The 22,953-nt window shown below is 44.6% G+C and overlaps 1 protein-coding gene across 2 annotated transcripts in view; it reads right to left on the bottom strand.

The window, feature by feature from the left end:
- Nucleotides 1–22,953, bottom strand: part of LOC115178846 (septin-9) — a 75,857-nt gene that overhangs the window by 51,707 nt on the left and 1,197 nt on the right. Inside the window, exon 1 of one of the 2 annotated variants that reach the window (XM_029740209.1) lies at nt 6,555–6,623. The exons of the other annotated variant lie outside the window; for it this stretch is intronic. Coding sequence (XP_029596069.1) covers nt 6,555–6,576 — 22 coding nt within the window. The 5' untranslated portion in view covers nt 6,577–6,623. Of the gene's footprint in view, nt 1–6,554; nt 6,624–22,953 lie in introns of those variants that run through there. 2 annotated transcript variants of the gene reach the window in all.

Below are 22,953 nucleotides of genomic sequence, written 5' to 3'. Positions count from 1 at the left end.
TGCCGTCTCCCTCTCAATGAGTGCGTGTGCGTGTGTGCGTGCGTGCATGACGGTGTCAAGTCTGATTCCATAACATTCTACAACATGTAAAAACATATGAGCCAACAGGGGAATTGTCACACAGCCACTTAAATCAACTTCCTGGCCTCATGTAATCAACCAGAAAGGTCCCTTTCCCTCAGCCAACCAGTCAAAAAGTCAGGCCCTCAAAAATGGCCTTCATAAAACTCAAGCCACTCAGTCCCACTCCACTCGAGCTAACATGAACTGACCACCTCAGAAAGTACCTCAGTAGTTATAGATAATTAGTGCTAGTGAGGCAGAATTCCATGTTTAAAGAACACTCACTTCTCTGGTACTTTCCTGACACAAAGTCTGACTGCATCTGTAATGGCACCCTTTTCCCTATATAGAGCTCTGGTCAAAAAGGTAGTGTGCACTATATGAGCTCTGGTCAAAAAGGTAGTGCACTATATGAGCTCTGGTCAAAAAGGTAGTGTGCACTATATGAGCTCTGGTCAAAAAGGTAGTGTGCACTATATGAGCCCTGGTCAAAAAGGTAGTGTACTATATAGTATAGTCCAGGCTTCATCACATCCGGCCGTGATTGGGAGTCCCATAGGGAAACGCACAAATGTCCCAGCGCCGTCCAGGTTTGGCCGGGGTAGGATGTCATTGTAAATAAGAATTTGTTCTTAACTGACTTGCCTAGTTATATGAAGGTTAAATAAAAAATATAGATATATATTTTTAGGGAATAGGGTTCCATTTCAGACTCATCCTTAGACTCACTACCTCTCTAATTAAAGAACACTCCCTTCTCTGGAAGTAGGCCTACCTGGTGGCTGGCGTCGCCTCACCCTAACACCTTCAGGTCAGGAGTTGTCCTGCTGTGTTTTATTGTGTGTTCTGGTTCCTCTGTATGGCGAGTGTCTAGGGACCAGGGCCAGAGGCTGCCAGGTAGAGAGAGTGTGTGTGTGTGTCCAAGGACTATGGAGTGTGTGTGTTTATGATATATACCAGTTAAAGGACTGGAATACCTCTGCTAGACTGCTTTTACCACTTGTGCTGTGTTGGAAAGGTTACAGTCTTCTATGGATTGTGTAGGGTGCCTCTCAGCGCTGAAAGCAACCATGGGTTGAGTCTGCCTAATAAGTACTCACATACCCACATTGTGTGTCATACATCCGGTAAAACCTGACAGCTGTGTATAGGCGTGTGGTGTGTGCCTGCGTGCATGTGTGTTACATCCTCACTAACCCATGCCTGTGCATTCACGTACGCATCTTCGGTCAAATGTAGCAGTGTGTGGCCCCCTGGTACTCAGACCCAGTGGCAGTACTGTAAACCATATACCACACAGCCCCAGTCCTCAATTAAACCTAAAACACACAGTGCGAAATACACACCTCCCCAGCCAGCATATATTTATCTAAACACGCACGCAAACACACACACGCACACACAGATGATGGCTCCCTCCCAGGCATAGAGAGACTGATTCTCAAAACAACATCTGGAGCGCGTGTGTGTGTGTGTGTTTCAGTACCCCTGAAATAGCCCAGTAAACAGTGTTTGAAGGCTCAGGGCTAAACTGTAGAAAAATCCCCACCAAAACAATACAGCCTGGTCCTGGATCATGGCAGAGAGAGGAGACAGGAGAGCTGTGGTGTAGATGCATGTTGTTTGTGTAAAAGGGTGCCGGTTTGGGTCAGTACAATGTACTTATAGGATAGGCTGGTCTAGGACTCTTCACATATTCACACTGATTACTTCACGTCATCTCTCTCCAGTATGATGTGGGTTAGCTTTGCCACTTACTGTGTAGGCCTCCTAATACTTCCCTGGTTGTACCTGTAGACTTGGTTGTCAGGCCAATTTCAGACGAATAGGAACACACAACCACAGACGTTTATCACGAGGAAGTGAGAAAACCAGTCGCCCCACATCAATTCCATTTATGAGTGCGTGTGCGAGAGATTAGACAGTTCCTCTAAAATGACACCTTTTAAAAACGGCATTGTCCTGACCTTTCAGTCCAGACAGCGTGGCAACAGTGCACTGATGACGGAATTAACAGAGCTAAATAAACTTGGCTTCGATAAAATCTTGAGTAGAGAAACTACTCAATTAAACTGGATAATAACACACACACACACACACACACACACACACACACACACACACACACACACACACACACACACACACACACACAGAGAGAGAGAGAGAGAGAACGAGCGCGTGAGAGAGCGAGAGAGCTGTCCAACTAGAACTTGTAAACACGCCAGGCCTCCTAGCCTGACTGGATAATTTCACACTTTGCCCATCAGGCATAAAAAAACACACTCTGTGCGATGAAGTGTGCCTTTTCACACGTCATGTTACGCTGCGTTTAGACGAGGGACGCAAAAAAAAAAGTCATACCAGTCGTCATCAAATCAAATTTTATTTGTCACAGGCGCCGAATACAACTGGTGTAGACTTTACTGTGAAACGCTTGCTTACAAGCCCTTCCTAACTATGCAGAGTTAACAAAAAAATACAAAAAAATAGTAACACAAGAAGAATAAAATACACAAGAATGTAGCTATATACCGGGAGTACCAGTACAATGTGCAGTAGTACTAGGTATTTCAGGTAGATATGTACACGAAGGCAGGGTAAAGTGACTAGGCATCAGGATAGATAATAATAAGGTATTTGAGGTAGATATGTACATGAAGGCAGGGTAAAGTGACTAGGCATTAGGATAGATAATAATAATGTATTTGAGGTAGATATGTACATGAAGGCAGGGTAAAGTGACTAGGCATTAGGATAGATAATAATAAGGTATTTGAGGTAGATATGTACATGAAGGCAGGGTAAAGTGACTAGGCATCAGGATAGATAATAATAAGGTTTAGAGGTAGATATGTATATGAAGGCAGGGTAAAGTGACTAGGCATCAGGATAGATAATAATAAGGTTTAGAGGTAGATATGTACATGAAGGCAGGGTAAAGTGACCAGGCATCAGGATAGATAATAATAAGGTATTTGAGGTAGATATGTACATGAAGGCAGGGTAAAGTGACTAGGCATCAGGATAGATAATAATAAGGTATTTGAGGTAGATATGTACATGAAGGCAGGGTAAAGTGACTAGGCATCAGGATAGATAATAATAAGGTATTTGAGGTAGATATGTACATGAAGGCAGGGTAAAGTGACTAGGCATGAGGATAGATAATAATAAGGTATTTGAGGTAGATATGTACATGAAGGCAGGGTAAAGTGACTAGGCATGAGGATAGATAATAATAAGGTATTTGGGGTAGATATGTACATGAAGGCAGGGTAAAGTGACTAGGCATGAGGATAGATAATAATAAGGTATTTGAGGTAGATATGTACATGAAGGCAGGGTAAAGTGACTAGGCATGAGGATAGATAATAATAAGGTATTTGAGGTAGATATGTACATGAAGGCAGGGTAAAGTGACTAGGCATCAGGATAGATAAAAATAAGACAAAAATAAAGAACAGAACATAGCGAGACATGGCAGACGGCAAAAGTTTAAATATTTGAACTCTGGCGGCAAGTCCCATCTACCGTGGCGGCTGACGGCATTCACCGCCAACCTCAACGGCGTTTACTGTCGTGCACTCATTGAAAACAATGACATCTGGTTTGCCATCTACCTCGTACCGTCTAAAAGTACCATTATTGTAGCATTCCCTACAGGTGACATTAGCATTTTCCACACCTTCAATGAATGTTCCACTGGTGCAAGGCCCAGTCAGACCTGTAGATCATACAAGGGTCACACGGGAGCTGGCCCTTGCCATGAGACACCTTCAGGACTACCAGTATCCATTGACGAATATAACATGACTAAGCTAACCCCAGATTTGACCCCTGTTCCGTCATTTCCATATAATAGCCTAGTACCAGCCAAACTCCCAACACCAAAAGGTGGGGCTTCCATAGAGCCTGCCCGCCCAGTTCCCTACTTTCCTGTTCTCAATGTCCAGGGCCATGTTCTTTGGGCTCGGTCTTATCCTCGCGAAGAAATAATAATATTAGCAGACAATAAAAGGTAGGTTGCAGAGAGGTGGGAAGGTTGAAGTGTCGACAGCTGACTCATGGAGGAAATCCTGTACACCGCTTTTATGGAACACAAAGAGCCTTGCAACTTCCTCTACAGGGGTTAGCCATTGGGTAGTGTGCATGTGGAGTCTTGCATGGGTTTGTTGTGCTGTGTCTTAAGGGTACTGCATTGGCTATTGTTAGCATTCACTGCACTGTTTACACTGGGCAAAACCCAAACTAATGCAAAGGAATATTCACACACAGAGCAGCCGAAGGATGAGTAAGCTGACATGTGACACACTGAACAGGCCTTGTGTTAATCCAGAGTATGTAAGAACCAGTGTTCAGAGCAAAGCCACATCTCCACCTCCCTCCCTCCGCATTGACCTCAACTGGTCTATCAACTCACACCTCGGCCACCAATAGCCTGCCATGGCTGCGATGAGAGCGTCACTCAACAGGATATCCTGTACTGATCATCTCTATTTAAAATGTCACAATACAGACATGGAATTTCTGATTTCCTCTCATTTCCACTATTAAACATGGGTTTTCATTTTACCACTGAAGCAGCAGCCAGCCACATTGGAGGGAGCCAACTATCTGCCATTAGAGCACAATGTGCTGCCAATCCTTAGAGATCAATAAGACGTCACATTGAAAATATGATCTTAAATCCAGCACAGCCGAGGGTAGAGAGGCTACACCACGCCCGTAACTGAAGTCTGAAACACTACAGAGACAAAACGGAGAGTGGAGACAGAGGCTCATAACACAGATCCAAAATGTCCCGCTAAGACTTAATACTGTAGTTCATATCGCTCTCAAAACAAGTTACGTGTTTTTTTTTTTGGGGGGGGGGGGGGAAGAGTTGATTGTCATAGCAACATATCTAAAAACAACCCTATTAAAATACAATTAACAGGAAGTTGCTCAACCCAGGGCTTCCTGGGTGAAAGGCGACTGCTGCCACCAAACGCTCGAGCTGTGGAAAAACCTCACTTCTCCTCACCCCCACCAATGTCCGACTTTGCTATATTCTTCCAAATCACACAAGAAAGAAATCCCTGTCTGCAAAATATGAATCATCCACATGGAACTTTTCACACAACTCAGTGAAATGGTGGTGCACTCCACTGACTGCCTGCAGAGACAGACGGCTAAGGAAAAACTCACATAGCAACACTGCCTCCCTGTGGTCTAATCTAGAACTATACAGAGTCTGCACAGCAGATCAGATGCACGGAGCTGATGCGGAGCCATCTCATTAGCAGCTGAATGAAGGCTAATTTTCAGAGTGACGCTCACTTTGATGTCCGACGCTAATCTCCACAAGCCTGTTGGATTAGCTTTATCGTTTTAATCCAGACTGAGCCCATATGGGCCAGTTTAGAAGCCCCTCCACATGAAAAACGTACCTAAAAAAACTGAAAATCCAATGAAAGACCTGATAAGGCAGATCTATGGATCAGAGATAGCTTCAGTCATAGCACTGTGTGTAAACAGAGAGAGTGACATTAACAGGGGACGTGGAGGAATATCAACCCTGAAGCCGAGAGCAACAGCGGGGAGGACACAGCATGACAAGACACCCATTCTGACAGGACACAGTGTGCGGGACGTGCTAGGCTTTCCTGAAAAGACGCTGGCGGAGGCCACAACCGCAAAAAAAGGCCTATTAGCGACGACATGAGCTCATGCCTCATCCCATAACTAAAAATAGACTTTCCCATCATTCATAGTTCATCCAGATGACTGAAATCAAGCATGAACTCCCCCGTATGCATGGCTATGACATTATTCAGAGTTAATCATGTCTACAGTCTAGCTCCCACATCAGGGTCAACTGTAGTGAATCATTATTCCATCATATCCAATGCAATCCTACTGCAATGCCTCAGTCACAAATTGCATAGTTGGTTTGTGGCTTTTCCACATTTCTTTCCATAGGAGTGTCCAGGATACCTTGTAGTCATGTGGCTTTAGACACTTCTTCACACGATGCCCACTCCCCTCTCATGCACACACTCATGCAGACAAGCTCATTCAGTAAAGACAGCCGTACAGTATCTCACAGCTGAGTGTCAGAAAGAGACAAAGACAACCACCAGCTGTAGAGTAAACTATTACAAGTCAACCCTTAAAAATTGAGAGAATTCAACAACAGAAAAATCCAAAGTGAAAAGACTGAAATCATCATTAGAGCCGATGATCATATTCTTGACGAATTTACTAGCAAGATGAATTAGTTAGTCCTGAACTCTTTCAAACAGTAGTGAGGCAAGCGGACTCGACAGACAGAGTGCCCCAGCGTCTACTGTATTGCCCGACTAAGCAAACAGAACCCCGAATGACTCGTGGCTTCCTCTACACAGGCGAGGCAGCAAAGTTACCAAGTGAGTTAGAAAAGAGTAAATTAAGCAGCTTTCCTTCAACTATGCAGAAGAAGAAAAAATGTTTGAGAGCCCAGAACTTACCGGCTATTCTGTCTCGCTCCATTACTTGCTCGCAGCCTCAGATAGCCACATGTAATGTCTGTCTTTTCTCTCCCTCCCTTTTTTTGCTGGAGACTTCCCCTTTTTCTGTCTGACTTAGTCACCTCTCCCTCCCTCCCTCCCTCCCTCTGTAGTGCTAATGTCTTCAATCTGCCGTGATAATGCAGTGTTAGAACTGATCATATGGAAGTTCTCGCTCTTTTTATTTGTTTTTATTTTTCTCTAGGGTCCAGGAACTCAAGCATCCCGCTACCTCCATTCAACATCCCCTAATCAGACTCTCTCACACACACACACACACACACACACACACACACACACACACTTACTCTGATACTGTATGTGTAGGGACCTTCGACACCATTCGAAGACGCCAAGGTAAATGTCGGGTAAGCGGACGAAGAACGCTCTCAAAACATTACACTCAACTGAGTGAGTTATAGAGGAACTTTAACATTTCCTGACCAGAGACTGTGCATTCTATCCTCCCAGAGTATCTTCAGTTCTATTGACTGGGGTTTAATCAGGAAAAACAAACACCGGAGCCACTTAACAGACCTGGAGCATTCCATAGTGCCCACCCCTAACCCCACTCCCTTTCCAACCACTCCCCTGACGCCAGGAGAGCAGGACGTACTCTGACCTCTGACCCTCCACCTTGCTCTCCGGAGAGGCCAAGGGTCACTTAGCGAGCCGCCGTCTGGGCGAGAAAACGGCCAAACAAACACACCCGTGTGTGTGTGTGTGTGTGTGTGTGTGTGAGAGTGTGAGTGAAAGGGAGAGGGCGGCCCAAGTTACAAGCACTTCACTTCCCTGCCCTTTCCATTTGTTCTCAAAGGGACATCCGATCCCTCCCTAGATACTGCAGAGTTAGTGACTTTAGCTAGCCAGAGTTAGCGACTTAGCTATCTAGATTGCTTTAGAGTAAACATGACTGAGACAAACCCTTTGGCTCTTTCAGGTGAATGTGACCTGTCCTGGGCAGTTTTAGTTTAGTCTACAGGAACCGCGGCTGGGTGAGGACAGTGATATGCTACAGTTGCGATATGGCAAGTTGTTTCTCTTGGCTCGACCCGATGACAAACGCCCGGCTTCATCGGAGGTGAGGTGTTGATACAAGAGACAGGGCTGGGGATGGTGTACGTGTCGACAGGGATTTCTTGTACGTTGTCAACAACTTCAACTGGAGCCAAACTTTACAGTCTCTCTGCCAAAGAGTGTGATCAGAAGTGAGTTCACAAACATTCATAATAACCTTCTCTGGGTTTTCCCTCTTTGTCAGATCCTCTTTTTAAAATGCTGCATCAACTGTATGAGGGACCCAGGGAAGTTGGAACCAGTCATGAAAGGCTGCCCCATGGCCAATAGAACACGGAGTTGTGGCACACACACACACACACACACCAACACCCCACTCTACACACACACTGGATCCTAGTGGGAATGAGACCGGCACGGATGAGCAGTGGGGTTATCTGTATCTACATAACGAGATTCTGTTAAAAGGGTCCCTTCTAACCCAAACCAGCTCTGTGGAGTTGTATGTCTCTCCCCCTCTGCTGCACCTCCTTCCTCTGGCTCTCCTCACTCCCCCACTGCTCATGTCATATGGCCATATGTCTGTGTGGGGGAGTAGAGGGACTGGATGGAGGGATAGGGGTGTGTGTGTCCATGCGTGTACACACACACACACACGTGTACTGTGTGGTTACTAAAGGTCACACAAAGAAACAGATCAGATCTACACTCTGGATAAATTCTCACTTTTTTGATGCTGAATTAAAGAGGAACTCAGTCATAAGGAAGAAGCCAACTTCCATCCACATGGTGTTTGTCAAAGTTACCCAAGTCTGTCAAAAATAGAGGCCCGGTTTTAAGGCCCCTGGCTGATTCCACCAAATCCTGCACGTGTGTGTTTTAGCATGCGTGTGTGTGTTGGGGGGGTGTCTCATGCTGCTTAGTCCTCAGACATTTAAAGCAGAGCTAATCAGGGTCAAGACTAGCAACATAAAAATATATATATTTTCTGTTAAAGCTGTTGCACAATAACAAAGTTAATAGAATGCAATGACTGCTTATGACGTGTTTAAATTAAGGAGAACTCTTTAGGGCAGCCAAATGGCAGCACTAACCCGGTCTACCCTGGACCTAGTCAGTGCTCAGCTGGTCAGGCGAGATCGAGTCAGACCCTTGGCCTGAGCCGAAAAGCATTGTGGTCTCTCACACAGACTCATGCAAGCAGGCACGCATGCGGCCACACGCACCAACACACACAGAAACACAAGTGACAATCTGTGACTTCCTATTTGTGACACTCAGACAACTAACAAAACAGCAGTATCTTTTGGTGTCATACTTTTTGATTTATGATATGTGTACAGTATTTAAACAGTGGTGCTGCGGTAAGCCAGCTCTGATTCAACGTTGGTTAACTATAAGCCTCAACTGTAGTGGCTCGATGCTGAGACCTATTTGAAGAGAGGGAGACCAGCCCCAGTGTCCATCTGTGGAGAGAGAGACAAGCTCCAATCTGTAGAGAGAGGAGAGCGAGACCAGCTCCAGCGTCCATCTTTAGAGAGGGGGGAGAGCGAGACCAGCTCCAGTGTCCATCTGTAGAGAGATGGTCTCACTCATACGTTTCACCATCTCCCCTCTATATCATCCCAACCTGCCTGCTGGAGGAGAACCTCTCACCACACTAGTGCTGTCCCCAACTAATAAAAATTAAAAAAAATCAGTGGAGGCTGCTGAGGTGAGGACGGCTCATAATAATGGCTGGAACAGAGTGCCATTACCACTAGCCCGTCCTCCCCAATTAAGGTGCCACTAACCTGCAAGACACACCCTATATGTTTTATTATAATCCACTTTATATGCATTGAGCTTGACTTATGCTTTAAGCTCACTGTTTGATGAAATAAGACACAAATGACTCAAGAGGGAGCCAGAGATCAAGATAACCAGAGGGAAAAAAAACTTACCCTGTCCCGACCATCCAACTCTCGCTGGCTTTCGCAGATTCTGCTGTTACTCTCCTGAAGCTGCCGGTAATAGGCTACACGAGGAGTCGGCCAACTTTCTCACGTGGAATGCCAAATGTATCTTACAATTTCTACTGATCTGCGTACCAGTTGTGGTTTTCATATGCACATTTACGTGGAACAATTATTTTATTTATAATAATGTCTTCGTATCTCAAAACCATTGTCATGTGGTTCATCAAAATTCTATCCAATTCTAAATGAAATGATATAAACCTAAAAAGTAACTTTATTGCCATGTAAAAATAGCCTATAAAGCAAACAACTAAAAAGATTGCAGCCTGCAGTGGCTACACACCATTTTATGATGTTTGACATTTTTTCTTTCACACCGAGTGGTTTATCAAAAGGGAGAGAGCTGGAAAGATTTTTCAAATACATTGAGGAATTATTGTTAGTCTCAATGGATGTAAAAACAGACTTAGCTTCCTCGCTGTTTGAGGTGAAGAAAACATTACTTTGAGAAGCCTATAAGCCGGCGTACTTCTATGCGTAATCAGGTGCGCGTCTTTACTCAACATTGTCTTTTGTTTGGAGTGCTCCTGTCAATGACTAAATTGACAGAATTCGTAAATGGAACGAAATAAACCAAAACGTGTTTCTTACAAGTGTAGTATAGGTTATGCGCTCTGCAAACAACGTGTCCACTCCGACAATGAGAACGGTAAACGACTGGAATAATAATATATTGAATGCATTAACAGACATTACCGTAACCAAATAAACGTTGTAGATTAGAAATTATAGGAATTAACAGTAAAATGTACTTCTGGTGAGCTACTGTATGTAATGGGGAATTGATAGACACTAACAATGAAACTCAAACAATGAAGTTATGAAACAATGAATGTTCACAAATTGTCAGGAGAGAGCTCATTCTGGAGAGAGAAGTGCATTGTGCAGCCACACTCCCCTTCTTCTTGGACTGTGCCATCCCCATGGCCTCCGCAATGGATTAGTTCACCGAGATGGGCGTGTGCCAGAAATCTTTTTTTTAGATATTTACTACTGCTTGACCAAAAAATATCGACTAGTCTAATAATTGGGGTCAATCATACACATTTCTCTCTATATCATTTGTATTTCATATACCTTTGACTATTGGATGTTCTAATAGGCTCGCTCAGGAGTTGATAGGCTTGAAGTCATAAACAGCGCTGTGCATCAAGCTTTGCTAAGAGCACCAAGCTTTGCTAAGAGCTGCTGGCAAACGCAGTAAAGTTTGAATGAATGCTTATGAGCCTGCTGCTGCCTACCACCGCTCAGTCAGACTGCTCTATCAAATATCAAATCACAGAAATACGAGCCTTTGGTCATTAATATGGTCAAATCCGGAAACTATCATTTCGAAAATAAAATGTTTATTCTTTCAGTGAAATACGGAACCGTTTCGTATTTTATTGAACGGGTGGAAAATATTGCTGTTACATTGTACAACCTTCAATGTTATGTCATAATTATGTACAATTCTGGCAAATTAGTTCGCAACGAGCCAGGTGGCCCAAACTGTTGCATATACCCTGACTCTGCGTGCAATGAACACAAGAGAAGTGACAATTTGCCTAGTTTAATATTGCCTGCTAACATGAATTTCTTTTAACTAAATATGCAGGTTTAAAAAAAGATATACTTCTGTCTATTGATTTTAAGAAAGGCATTGATGTTTATGGTTAGGTACATTCGTGCAACGATTGTGCTTTTTTCGCGAATGTGCTTTTGTTTAATCATCCCCATTTGGCGAAGTAGGCTGTGATTCGATGATAATCAATGCGGTGCCTGTTAATTTATATGCAACGCAGGACAAGCTAGTTAACCTAGTAATATCATTAACCATGTGTAGTTAACTAGTGATTATGTGAAGATTGATTTGGTAGTTGATAGAGCATGGTGTTTGCAACGCCAGGGTTGTGGGTTCGATTCCCACGGGGGACCAGTACGGGGAAAAAAATTATGAAATGTATGCATTCACTACTGTAAGTCGCTCTGGATAAGAGCGTCTGCTAAATTACTAAAATGTTTAAAAAAAAATGTAAAAATGTTTTATAAGATAAGTTTAATGCTAGCTAGCAACTTACCTTGGCTCCGTGCTGCATTGGGTAACAGGTGGTCAGCCTGCCACGCAGTCTCCTCGTGGAATGCAATGTAATCGGCTTCCAAAAATGCCGATTGTTATGAAGACTTGAAAATCGGCCATGCAGATTAATCGGTTGACCTCTAGCATACACACACGTACACGCGCGTGCACACACACACACACACACACACACACACACCCTGATTGAGGGACCTTGATTTGATCCAATCACCCGACTCTCTCCGCTCCCGACGGCAGCCACATGCTCATCCCCAATCCCCATATTTCCCACTGATGGTGTCCAAATGCTGGGGGAGAGGGCATGCGTGAGTGGGGCTCACTGGGGCTATGGGGGAATCTAAAGACTCTCTCACACGTGCACTAATTCCCACTCGCTAGATTGGCATTTCCTGCCACGGGGCAGATAGAAGGCAATTGACCCGGTGTAAAGAGGCGGATTGAGATGATGTAGAGTCAGTGTGGTTGAGTTAATGAACGAGGCCTGCGTTCAATAAGACAGTGATTAGACTTGGTATTTGACAGTTCTGTTTGCTAGCAATTTCTCATGGTTTTCATTGGTTAAAGATGATCTGGTGTAAACCAGTCAGTGTGAGAAGTTACACTTCCCAGTTCATAACCAAATAGAGAATGAATGTCATGGCCAATATATAGCTGAATAAGCAATGTCCCAAAGGCTGAGTAATCACTCTTGGAATGGCTGCTCACAGGACAAAACAGATACAAAAGCTGGTATCTACAATCTAACCCAGTCCACAAGACAATCATTTCTCAACTCTAACTCAAAGACAGACCTTTTGCTTTCCAAAATCCCCCCCCCAACCCCAGGTCAGTAAGATGTTAAATCAAAGTGTTGAAAAAGTGCTTGGACTGCAGTCCGTCATTCTGTCCTTCCCAGTGTGGCTGTGGTAGTACTGGGATATCTGCTGGATATTTCCTCACCATAAGTTAGTAATTAGAGCCTGGAGGAAGCTGGCAGCAGACAGACCAGAATGGGATATATCCTCACAGTGTCGGGTCCAGGCCCAGGAGTCTCCGGCTCTACATTGCCCAGACCTAGCCTGAGTCTCTGATCTGTTTGTGTTCCAACTTGTTTGGCGTGACACTCATAGCAAGGGAGTTGCCAAGACAGCACAGACAGATCTTGGACTCAGGCTATCAGATCCACACTTAGCATTTTGAATGGCTGATTGTTTTGTTAGTTCTATCAACTCTAACAGATGGAGTTAAATACTGACACATGTTGACATTGAGAAAATGAATCATCAACAGTGGCTTGGATGCCTTATCAATTCACTAAGTACTGCCTAACACACAGCAGGGTACAGAGTGTGTGGACAAACAAGACTGAGGGCTAGGTAGTCAACAATAATGTGTGTTTTGGGATTCCACCCACCCACACACCTCTGTCCTGTCTCTGCGAATTAGACTAAACGGAGTCATGGCTTCGGGAGTGAGTGAGCGAGTGAGAGAACGAGAGGGAGAAATGGAGAGGCAGAGAGAGAGAAAGAGTTCCTGTGGTTTCTTGTGGCTTGTGTCCCTGTAATCAGCATGGCAGGCTCCTGATGTCTAAATCTGCTGCACTGACCCAGACAGTCTCCACACACACACACACACACACACACACACACACACTGGTAGTGTCTGTGCATGTGGAATTTGGTCACAGAGCACTCCCAGATAAATACAAGACCTCAGAGCGTTAAATATGCCCTACGTGGCTTCTACTGGGATATTATGCAACTATTAATTGACATGGCCATCCACATTACCTACCATAGTACTTTAAAAACAACTCTTTAAAACACATGCCATTACTCAGTCAATTACTGGTTTAATTGCATCTGCGGAAATGCAATAAACAGTTTTGGAGAAAAATCTGTTCTCTTGATTAGATGACTGACCCAGTCTATATTACCCTCTAATATGACTGTCCACGTTATGTTTACAAGCTAATCTGCATGGCAATAATGACTAGCTCATTAGTTATGCTTTGTTAATGACAGCTGCTCTCAACAGAAGGTGTATGTTTTATATAAGTTCTATAACTAAATAATGATTAACACTAGAGGATTGCCCATCACCCTAAGCCATAGTGACATGGCCCTGTTTTAAGTGTGTGTTAGAGGTCGACCGATTATGATTTTTCACCGCCGATACCGATTATTGGGGGACCCAAAAAAGCCGATACCGATAAGGTCGGCCGATATTTTATTTTTTATTTATTTGTAATAATGACAATTACAACAATACTGAATGAACACTTATTTTAACTTAATATAATACATAAATACTATCACTTTAGCCTCAAATAAATAATGAAACATGTTCAATTTGGTTTAAATAATGCAAAAACAAAGTGTTGGAGAAGAAAGTAAAATTGCAATATGTGCCATGTAAAAAAGCGAACGTTTAAGTTCCTTGCTCAGAACATATGAAAGCTGGTGGTTCCTTTTAACATGAGTCTTCAATATTCCCAGGTAAGACGTTTTGGGTTGTAGTTATTATTAGGAATTATAGGACTATTTCTCTCTATACCATTTGTATTTCATATACCTTTCACTATTGGATGTTCTTATAGGCACTTTAGTATTGCCAGTGTAACAGTATAGCTTCCGTCCCTCTCCTTGCTCCTACCTGGGCCCGAACCAGGAACACATCGACAACAGCCACCCTCGAAGCAGCTTTACCCATGTAGAGCAAGGGGAACAACTACTCCAAGTCTCAGAGCGAGTGATGTTTGAAATGCTATTAGCGCGCACCCGCTAACTAGCTAGCCATTTCACATCGGTTACACCAGCCTAATCTTGGGAGTTGATAGGCTTGAAGTCATAAACAGCGCAATGCTTGAAGAATTGCGAAGAGCTGCTGGCAAAACGCACGAAGGTGCTGTTTGAATGAATGCTTACGAGCCTGCTGCTGCCTACCATCGCTCAGTCAGACTGCTCTATCAAATATCAAATCATAGACTTAATTATAACATAATAACACACAGAAATACGAGCCTTTGGTCATTAATATAGTCGAATCCGGAAACTATCATTTCGAAAACGAAACGTTTATTATTTCAGTGAAATACGGAACCGTTCCGTATTTTATCTAAAGGGTGGCATCCCTAAGTCTAAATATTCCTGTTACACTGCACAACCTTCAATGTTATGTCATAATTATGTAAAATTCTGGCAAATTAATTACGTTAGGAATAAATGGACTTCACACAGTCCGCAATGAGCCAGGCGGCCCAGACTGCTGTATATACCCTGACTCTGCTTGCACAGAACGCAAGAGAAGTGACACAAATTCATGTTAGCAGGCAATATTAACTAAATATGCAGGTTTAAAAATATATACTTGCGTATTGATTTTAAAGAAAGGCATTGATGTTTATGGTTAGGTACATTTGTGCAACGACAGTGCTTTTTTCGCAAATGCGCTTGTTAAATCATCACCCGTTTGGCGAAGTAGGCTGTGATTCAATGAGAAATTAACAGGCACCACATCGATTTATATGCAACGCAGGACACGTTAAATAAACTAGTAATATCATCAACCATGTGTAGTTAACTAGTGATTATGTTAAGATTGATTGCTTTTTATAAGATACGTTTAATGCTAGCTAGCAACTTACCTTGGCTTCTTGCTGCCCTCACGTAACAGGTAGTCAGCCTGCCATGCAGGCTCCTCGTGGAATGCAATGTAAGGCAGGTGGTTAGAGCGTTGGACTAGTAACCGGAAGGTTGAAAAAACGAATCCCCCCCTGAACAAGGCAGTTAACCCCCGTTCCTAGGCCGTAATTGAAAATAAGAAAGTGTTCTTAATCTGACTTGCCTAGTTAAATAAAAGGTGTAAAAAAATATAATAAAATGGGCAAATCGGTGGCCAATAATACCGATTGTTATGAAAACTTGAAATCGGCCCTAATTAATCGACCTCTAGTGTGTGTGTGTGTGTGGGGGGGGGGGGGGGGGGGGGGGTTCTAGGCTTTAAGCTGAAATGTCATCCGTGTTACACAAATCAACATCTATCTATATACACTGCTCAAAAAAATAAAGGGAACACTTAAACAACACAATGTAACTCCAAGTCAATCACACTTCTGTGAAATCAAACTGTCCACTTAGGAAGCAACACTGATTGACAATAAATTTCACATGCTGTTGTGCAAATGGAATAGACAACAGGTGGAAATTATAGGCAATAAGCAAGACGCCCCCAATAAAGGAGTGGTTCTGCAGGTGGAGACCACAGACCACTTCTCAGTTCCTATGCTTCCTGGCTGATGTTTTGGTCACTTTTGAATGCTGGCGGTGCTTACACTCTAGTGGTAGCATGAGACGGAGTCTACAACCCACACAAGTGGCTCAGGTAGTGCAGCTCATCCAGGATGGCACATCAATGCGAGCTGTGGCAAGAAGGTTTGCTGTGTCTGTCAGCGTAGTGTCCAGAGCATGAAGGCGCTACCAGGAGACAGGCCAGTACATCAGGAGACGTGGAGGAGGCCGTAGGAGGGCAACAACCCAGCAGCAGGACCGCTACCTCCGCCTTTGTGCAAGGAGGAGCAGGAGGAGCACTGCCAGAGCCCTGCAAAATGACCCCCAGCAGGCCACAAATGTGCATGTGTCTGCTCAAACGGTCAGAAACAGACTCCATGAGGGTGGTATGAGGGCACGACGTCGACAGGTGGGGGTTGTGCTTACAGCCCAACACCGTGCAGGACGTTTGGCATTTGCCAGAGAACACCAAGATTGGCAAATTCGCCACTGGCGCCCTGTGCTCTTCACAGATGAAAGCAGGTTCACACTGAGCACATGTGACAGACGTGACAGAGTCTGGAGACGCCGTGGAGAACGTTCTGCTGCCTGCAACATCCTCCAGCATGACCGGTTTGGCGGTGGGTCAGTCATGGTGTGGGGTGGCATTTCTTTGGGGAGCCGCACAGCCCTCCATGTGCTCGCCAGAGGTAGCCTGACTGCCATTAGGTACCGAGATGAGATCCTCAGACCCCTTGTGAGACCATATGCTGGTGCGGTTGGCCCTGGGTTCCTCCTAATGCAAGACAATGCTAGACCTCATGTGGCTGGAGTGTGTCAGCAGTTCCTGCAAGAGGAAGGCATTGATGCTATGGACTGGCCGTCTGTTCCCCAGACCTGAATCCAATTGAGCACATCTGGGACATCATGTCTCGCTCCATCCACCAACGCCACGTTGCACCACAGACTGTCCAGGAGTTGGCGGATGCTTTAGTCCAGGTTTGGGAGGAGATCACTCAGGAGACCATACGCCACCTCATCAGGAGCATGCCCAGGCATTGTAGGGAGGTCATACAGGCACGTGGAGGCCACACACACTACTGAGCCTCATTTTGACTTGTTTTAAGGACATTACATCAAAGTTGGATCAGCCTTTTCCACTTTAATTTTGAGTGTGACTCCAAATCCAGACCTCCATGGGTTGATAAATTGGATTTCCATTGATTATTTTTGTGTGATTTTGTTGTCAGCACATTCAACTATGTAAAGAAAAAAGTATTTAATAAGATTATTTCTTTCATTCAGATCTAGGATGTGTTGTTTAAGTGTTCCCTTTATTTTTTGGAGCAGTATATATATATATATATATATATATATATATATATATATATATATATATATATATATATATATATATATATATATATAGCTGAACTCTGACACACTGGCTAATGATGTCACAGAGCGCACCACAGTATTTTCGGCGGTTTTGACGGCATTCCGAAACAAAACGTCAGTGGGCATTCCTGCACAGCGAGGCTAATCATAGAGGCATCTGGACCTGGGGAGACAGGAGACAAATTAGCCATAATAAGTCATGGGTTACTTCCTGTAGGGGGTTTAAGATTAGGCTAATGAAAGCTTAAAGCTTCTCCAGCAGGAAATAGAGATAGAAAAACCCACTACTTAGCCTATGGTTCTCAAAGGTACTTGGGGTTCTGTGAATTTGCATATCCTCACAAATGGTTCTGAGTGGGTGTTCTGGTGTGATACTCACCAACGAGAGAGCTTAATAGGTCACTTAGCAGACACTTTAGAATAAAGAGAGAATAGTCAACATTAACAATGACACAGGACGAACATTAACAACCAATGGCCCATGTGGGAAATCTAATCCACAACCCTTGTGTTGCCAGCACCATGCTCGAACTCAGTGAACCATTAGAAGCACTATCCACAGTGAGTTGGGGTTGGTCCAGTACAGAGTGTCTCAGACTCAGGGAATGAGCTGGCTTCACTGTAAGGCAGCATTGTTAAGGAGACATAAAGAGCATTATTGACTCCTCATCTGCTGCTTGGTCACTACGGGACCTGGATCTGCCGTTGTGCTACTGAGTAGGAGGATGGCTGACACACTGGAGCCTAATGAGAAAAAGTAGATACAAAATGTCCGTATTACATACAGGATTGCTCAACTCGTCCACCCACATGGAGGGTTGATAAACAGCATCCCTTTACTACGGTGTTGCTCAATTCTGGTCCAGGGACACTCACACAGTATGCAGGCATTTGTTCCAGCCCAGCACTAATCTGATTCAGCACTTACACACCTGATGCAACTGGTCAATGGCTCGTTGATTAATTGATTCAAGAGTTAGTATTCGGCTGGAACAAAAGCCTGCACTCCCTGTGTGGTGGTACCCTGGACCTGAGTTGAGAGATTCTGGCCTACTTTCAACTGCCTGTGCCCAGGAACCAGAGATGCCTAGTGGTCCCAGTTGACCTTCATGATCTGACAAACACAAACACGGTTACAGATTAGTAACTCGTACTCACTAACAATACATTTATTTCTGGTCTCTCTTTCCTGTTAGTACTAACTCAGCTGAAGACTAGAATACTAAATGCTGTAGGTCAGGATAACGATTTTAGTGATGACAAATCATGCAGATGGGGACGTTACACTTCACCAAAACATTTGATTTGCTATTAAGTCTTTGAAAGGCTTGCTGCTAATGCACATTAGAGACCTGACACCCACTTCATTATGGAGGCCAGTATTAAAAAATAGCAAGTGTAACAAGTTCATAACACACCCTTAAGCAACTCATTCAGTGTGCGGACGAATCCTGAGAGGAGTCAGTGTACAGTGCAGCTGACTGGGTTCACTCATGTGTACAGACAGAGAGATGGGGAGTGCATTTACTCAGCTGAGCCCCCACCATACTTTCATTTGGAGAATGGTACTGGAAAACAGGCAACAACATGGGTACATCCAGCCCATTAGTTCTCAATGTGTATCCCAGACAGACAGACAGAAGCTTCTGTCCAGATGAAGATTCCCTGGCCTTGCCTTCATAGGAGACATCAGACACAAAACAAAAGTCTTGCTCTGTGTGGAAAAAGATATCTAATAATATCTACAGTTGACGTCGGAAGTTTACATACACTTAGGTTGGAGTCATTAAAACTCATTTTTAAATCACCACAAATTTCTTGTTAACAAACTATAGTTTTGGCAAGTTGGTTAGGACATCTACTTTGTGCCTGACACAAGTAATTTTTCCAACAATTGTTTACAGACAGATTATTTCACAAATAATTCACTGTGATCACAATTCCAGTGGGTCAGAAGTTTACGTACACTAAGTTGACTGTGCCTTAAAACAGCTTGGGAAATTCCAGAAAATGATGTCTTTAGAAGCTTCTGACAGGCTAATTGACATAATTTGAGTCAATTAGAGGTGTACCTGCCTCTTTGCTTGACATCATGGGAAAATCAAAAGAAAATCAGCCAAGACCTCAGAAAAACAATTGTAGACCTCGACAAGTCTGGTTTACCCTTGGGAGCAATTTCCAAACGCCTGAAGGTACCACGTTCATCTGTAAAAACAATAATACGCAAGTATAAACACTATGGGACCACGCAGCCATCACACTGCTCAGGAAGGAGACGCATTCTGTCTCCTAGAAATTAACGTAGTATGGTGCAAAAAGTGCAAATCAATCCCAGAACAACAGCAAAGGACCTTGTGAAGATGCTGGAGGAAACAGGTACAAAAGTATCTATATCCACAGTAAAACGAGTCCTATATCGACATAACCTGAAAGGGCGCTCAGCAAGGAAGAAGCCACTGCTCCAAAACCTCCATAAAAAAGACAGACTACGGTTTGCAACTGCACATGGGGACAAAGACCGTACATTTTTGGAGAAATGTCCTCTGGTCTGATGAAACAAAAATAGAACTGTTTGGCCATAATGACCCTTGTTATGTTTGGAGGAAAAAGGGGGAGGGTTGCAAGCCGAAGAACACCATCCCAACCGTGAAGCACGGGGGTGGCAGCATCATGCTGTGGGGGTGCTTTGCTGCAGGAGGGACTGGTGCACTTCACAAAATAGATGGCATCATAAGGATGGACAATAATGTGGATATATTGAACGAACATCTCAAGACATCAGTCAGGAAATCAATGCTTGGTCGCAAATGGGTCTTCCGAATGGACAATGACCCCAAGCATACTTCCAAAGTTGTTGCAAAATGGCTAAAGGACAACAAAGTCAAGGTATTGGAGTGGCCATCACAAAGCCCTGACCTCAATCCTATAGAAAATTTGTGGGCAGAACTGAAAAAGCATGCGCGAGCAAGGAGGCCTACAAACCTGACTCAGTTACACCAGCTTTGTCAGGAGGAATGGGCCAAAATTCACCCAACTTATTGTGGGACGCTTGTGGAAGGCTACCCAAAATGTTTGACCCAAGTTAAACAATTTAAAGGCAATGCTACCAAATACTAATTGAGTGTATGTAAACTTCTGACCAACTGGGAATGTGATGAAAGAAATAAAAGCTGAAATAAATCTCTCTCTACCATTATTCTGACATTTCACATTCTTAAAATAAAGTGGTGATCGTAACTGACCTAAGACAGATAATTTTTACTAGGATTAAATATCAGGAATTGTGAAAAACTGAGTTTAAATGTATTCGGCTAAGGTGTATGTAAACTTCCGACTTCAACTGTATGTCCACTGGTTGTTAGTAATGGAAGACTGAGGAGAGTAGATGAGGGAGAAGGACCCCCGCTAACCACAGGGACGGGAAATAGACCAGCGCTAACCACAGGCACGGGAAATAGACCAGCGCTAACCACAGGGACGGGAAATAGACCAGCGCTAACCACAGGCACGGGAAATAGACCAGCGCTAACCACAGGCACGGGAAATAGACCAGCGCTAACCACAGGCACGGGAAATAGACCAGCGCTAACCACAGGGACGGGAAATAGACCAGCGCTAACCACAGGGACGGGAAATAGACCAGCGCTAACCACAGGCACGGGAAATAGACCAGCGCTAACCACAGGGACGGGAAATAGACCAGCGCTAACCACAGGGACGGGAAATAGACCAGCGCTAACCACAGGGACGGGAAATAGACCAGCGCTAACCACAGGCACGAGAAATAGACCAGCGCTAACCACAGGCACGAGAAATAGACCAGCGCTAACCACAGGGACGGGAAATAGACCAGCGCTAACCACAGGGACGGGAAATAGACCAGCGCTAACCACAGGGACGGGAAATAGACCAGCGCTAACCACAGGGATGGGAAATAGACCAGCGCTAACCACAGGCACGGGAAATAGACCAGCGCTAACCACAGGGACGGGAAATAGACCAGCGCTAACCACAGGGACGGGAAATAGACCAGCGCTAACCACAGGGACGGGAAATAGACCAGCGCTAACCACAGGGACGGGAAATAGACCAGCGCTAACCACAGGGACGGGAAATAGACCAGCGCTAACCACAGGCACGGGAAATAGACCAGCGCTAACCACAGGCACGGGAAATAGACCAGCGCTAACCACAGGGACGGGAAATAGACCAGCGCTAACCACAGGGACGGGAAATAGACCAGCGCTAACCACAGGGACGGGAAATAGACCAGCGCTAACCACAGGGACGGGAAATAGACCAGCGCTAACCACAGGCACGAGAAATAGACCAGCGCTAACCACAGGCACGAGAAATAGACCAGCGCTAACCACAGGGACGGGAAATAGACCAGCGCTAACCACAGGGACGGGAAATAGACCAGCGCTAACCACAGGGACGGGAAATAAACCAGCGCTAACCACAGGGATGGGAAATAGACCAGCGCTAACCACAGGCACGGGAAATAGACCAGCGCTAACCACAGGGACGGGAAATAGACCAGCGCTAACCACAGGGACGGGAAATAGACCAGCGCTAACCATATGGACGGGAAATAGACCAGCGCTAACCACAGGGACGGGAAATAGACCAGCGCTAACCACAGGGACGGGAAAATAGACCAGCGCTAACCACAGCGACGGGAAATAGACCAGCGCTAACCACAGGGATGGGAAAATAGACCAGCACTAACCACAGGGACGGGAAAATAGACCAGCGCTAACCCCAGGGACGGGAAATAGACCAGCGCTAACCCCAGGGACGGGAAATAGACCAGCGCTAACCCCAGCGATGCAAAATAGACCACCGCTAACCACAGCAACGCAAAATAGACCACCGCTAACCCCAGCAATGCAAAATAGACCACCGCTAACCACAGCAACGCAAAATAGACCACTGCAAACCTGAGGCAAGTGCTTTTTAGCCTTTTTGGTGCAGGTGCTTTTTCACATTTCTCCCCATTTCTCTCAACATCTCCACTTGTGACAACTACACAAGCCCAGAATTGCCGCTAGAACAGAGCATCATCATAACTCATGAAGAATCAGCTCAGAAATACAGGCAACCGAGCCGGAGGCGGTCCCTTAATCAGGACGCATCCATGCAATGCTTGAACTAAGCAGAGAAGCCCCTGGGTGAGTTTCCCTTCAGAGTGGGCCTCTGTTTCGCCTCAAACTCACAAACAGATCACTGGTATCAGTATAAGCAGATCTGAAGGGTTTGGATAGGTTTGAGCAGTGTAGTGGGGGACCTTCCACCATATTGCTAACAACTTACAGATTTAACATTGAAAGGATAGGTCCAAGGAGAAGGGTTAGGGAGTGTTTTGGGACGGGCTGTCTGGTTTGTCTCAACACCACCACTAAGAAAGGGCTGGTATCAGTATCAGGGCTCTCCCAGGTCTCTGGGATGATAAACAGAGACAGGAGCCGACATACAGTAATAATCACTGATAACACTCCATAGACTGCTGAGGATAATGCTATGTAGGAAAAGGTCCTGCTTTAAAGGCCATTCTCCTTCCCTCTGAAAGGTCACACACTGACTTAATGATGCTTAGC

Source organism: Salmo trutta, chromosome 38 (assembly GCF_901001165.1).
Source record: "Salmo trutta chromosome 38, fSalTru1.1, whole genome shotgun sequence".
Classification (NCBI taxonomy): Eukaryota; Metazoa; Chordata; class Actinopteri; order Salmoniformes; family Salmonidae; genus Salmo; species Salmo trutta.
This window is presented reverse-complemented; position numbering and strand designations above follow the sequence as displayed.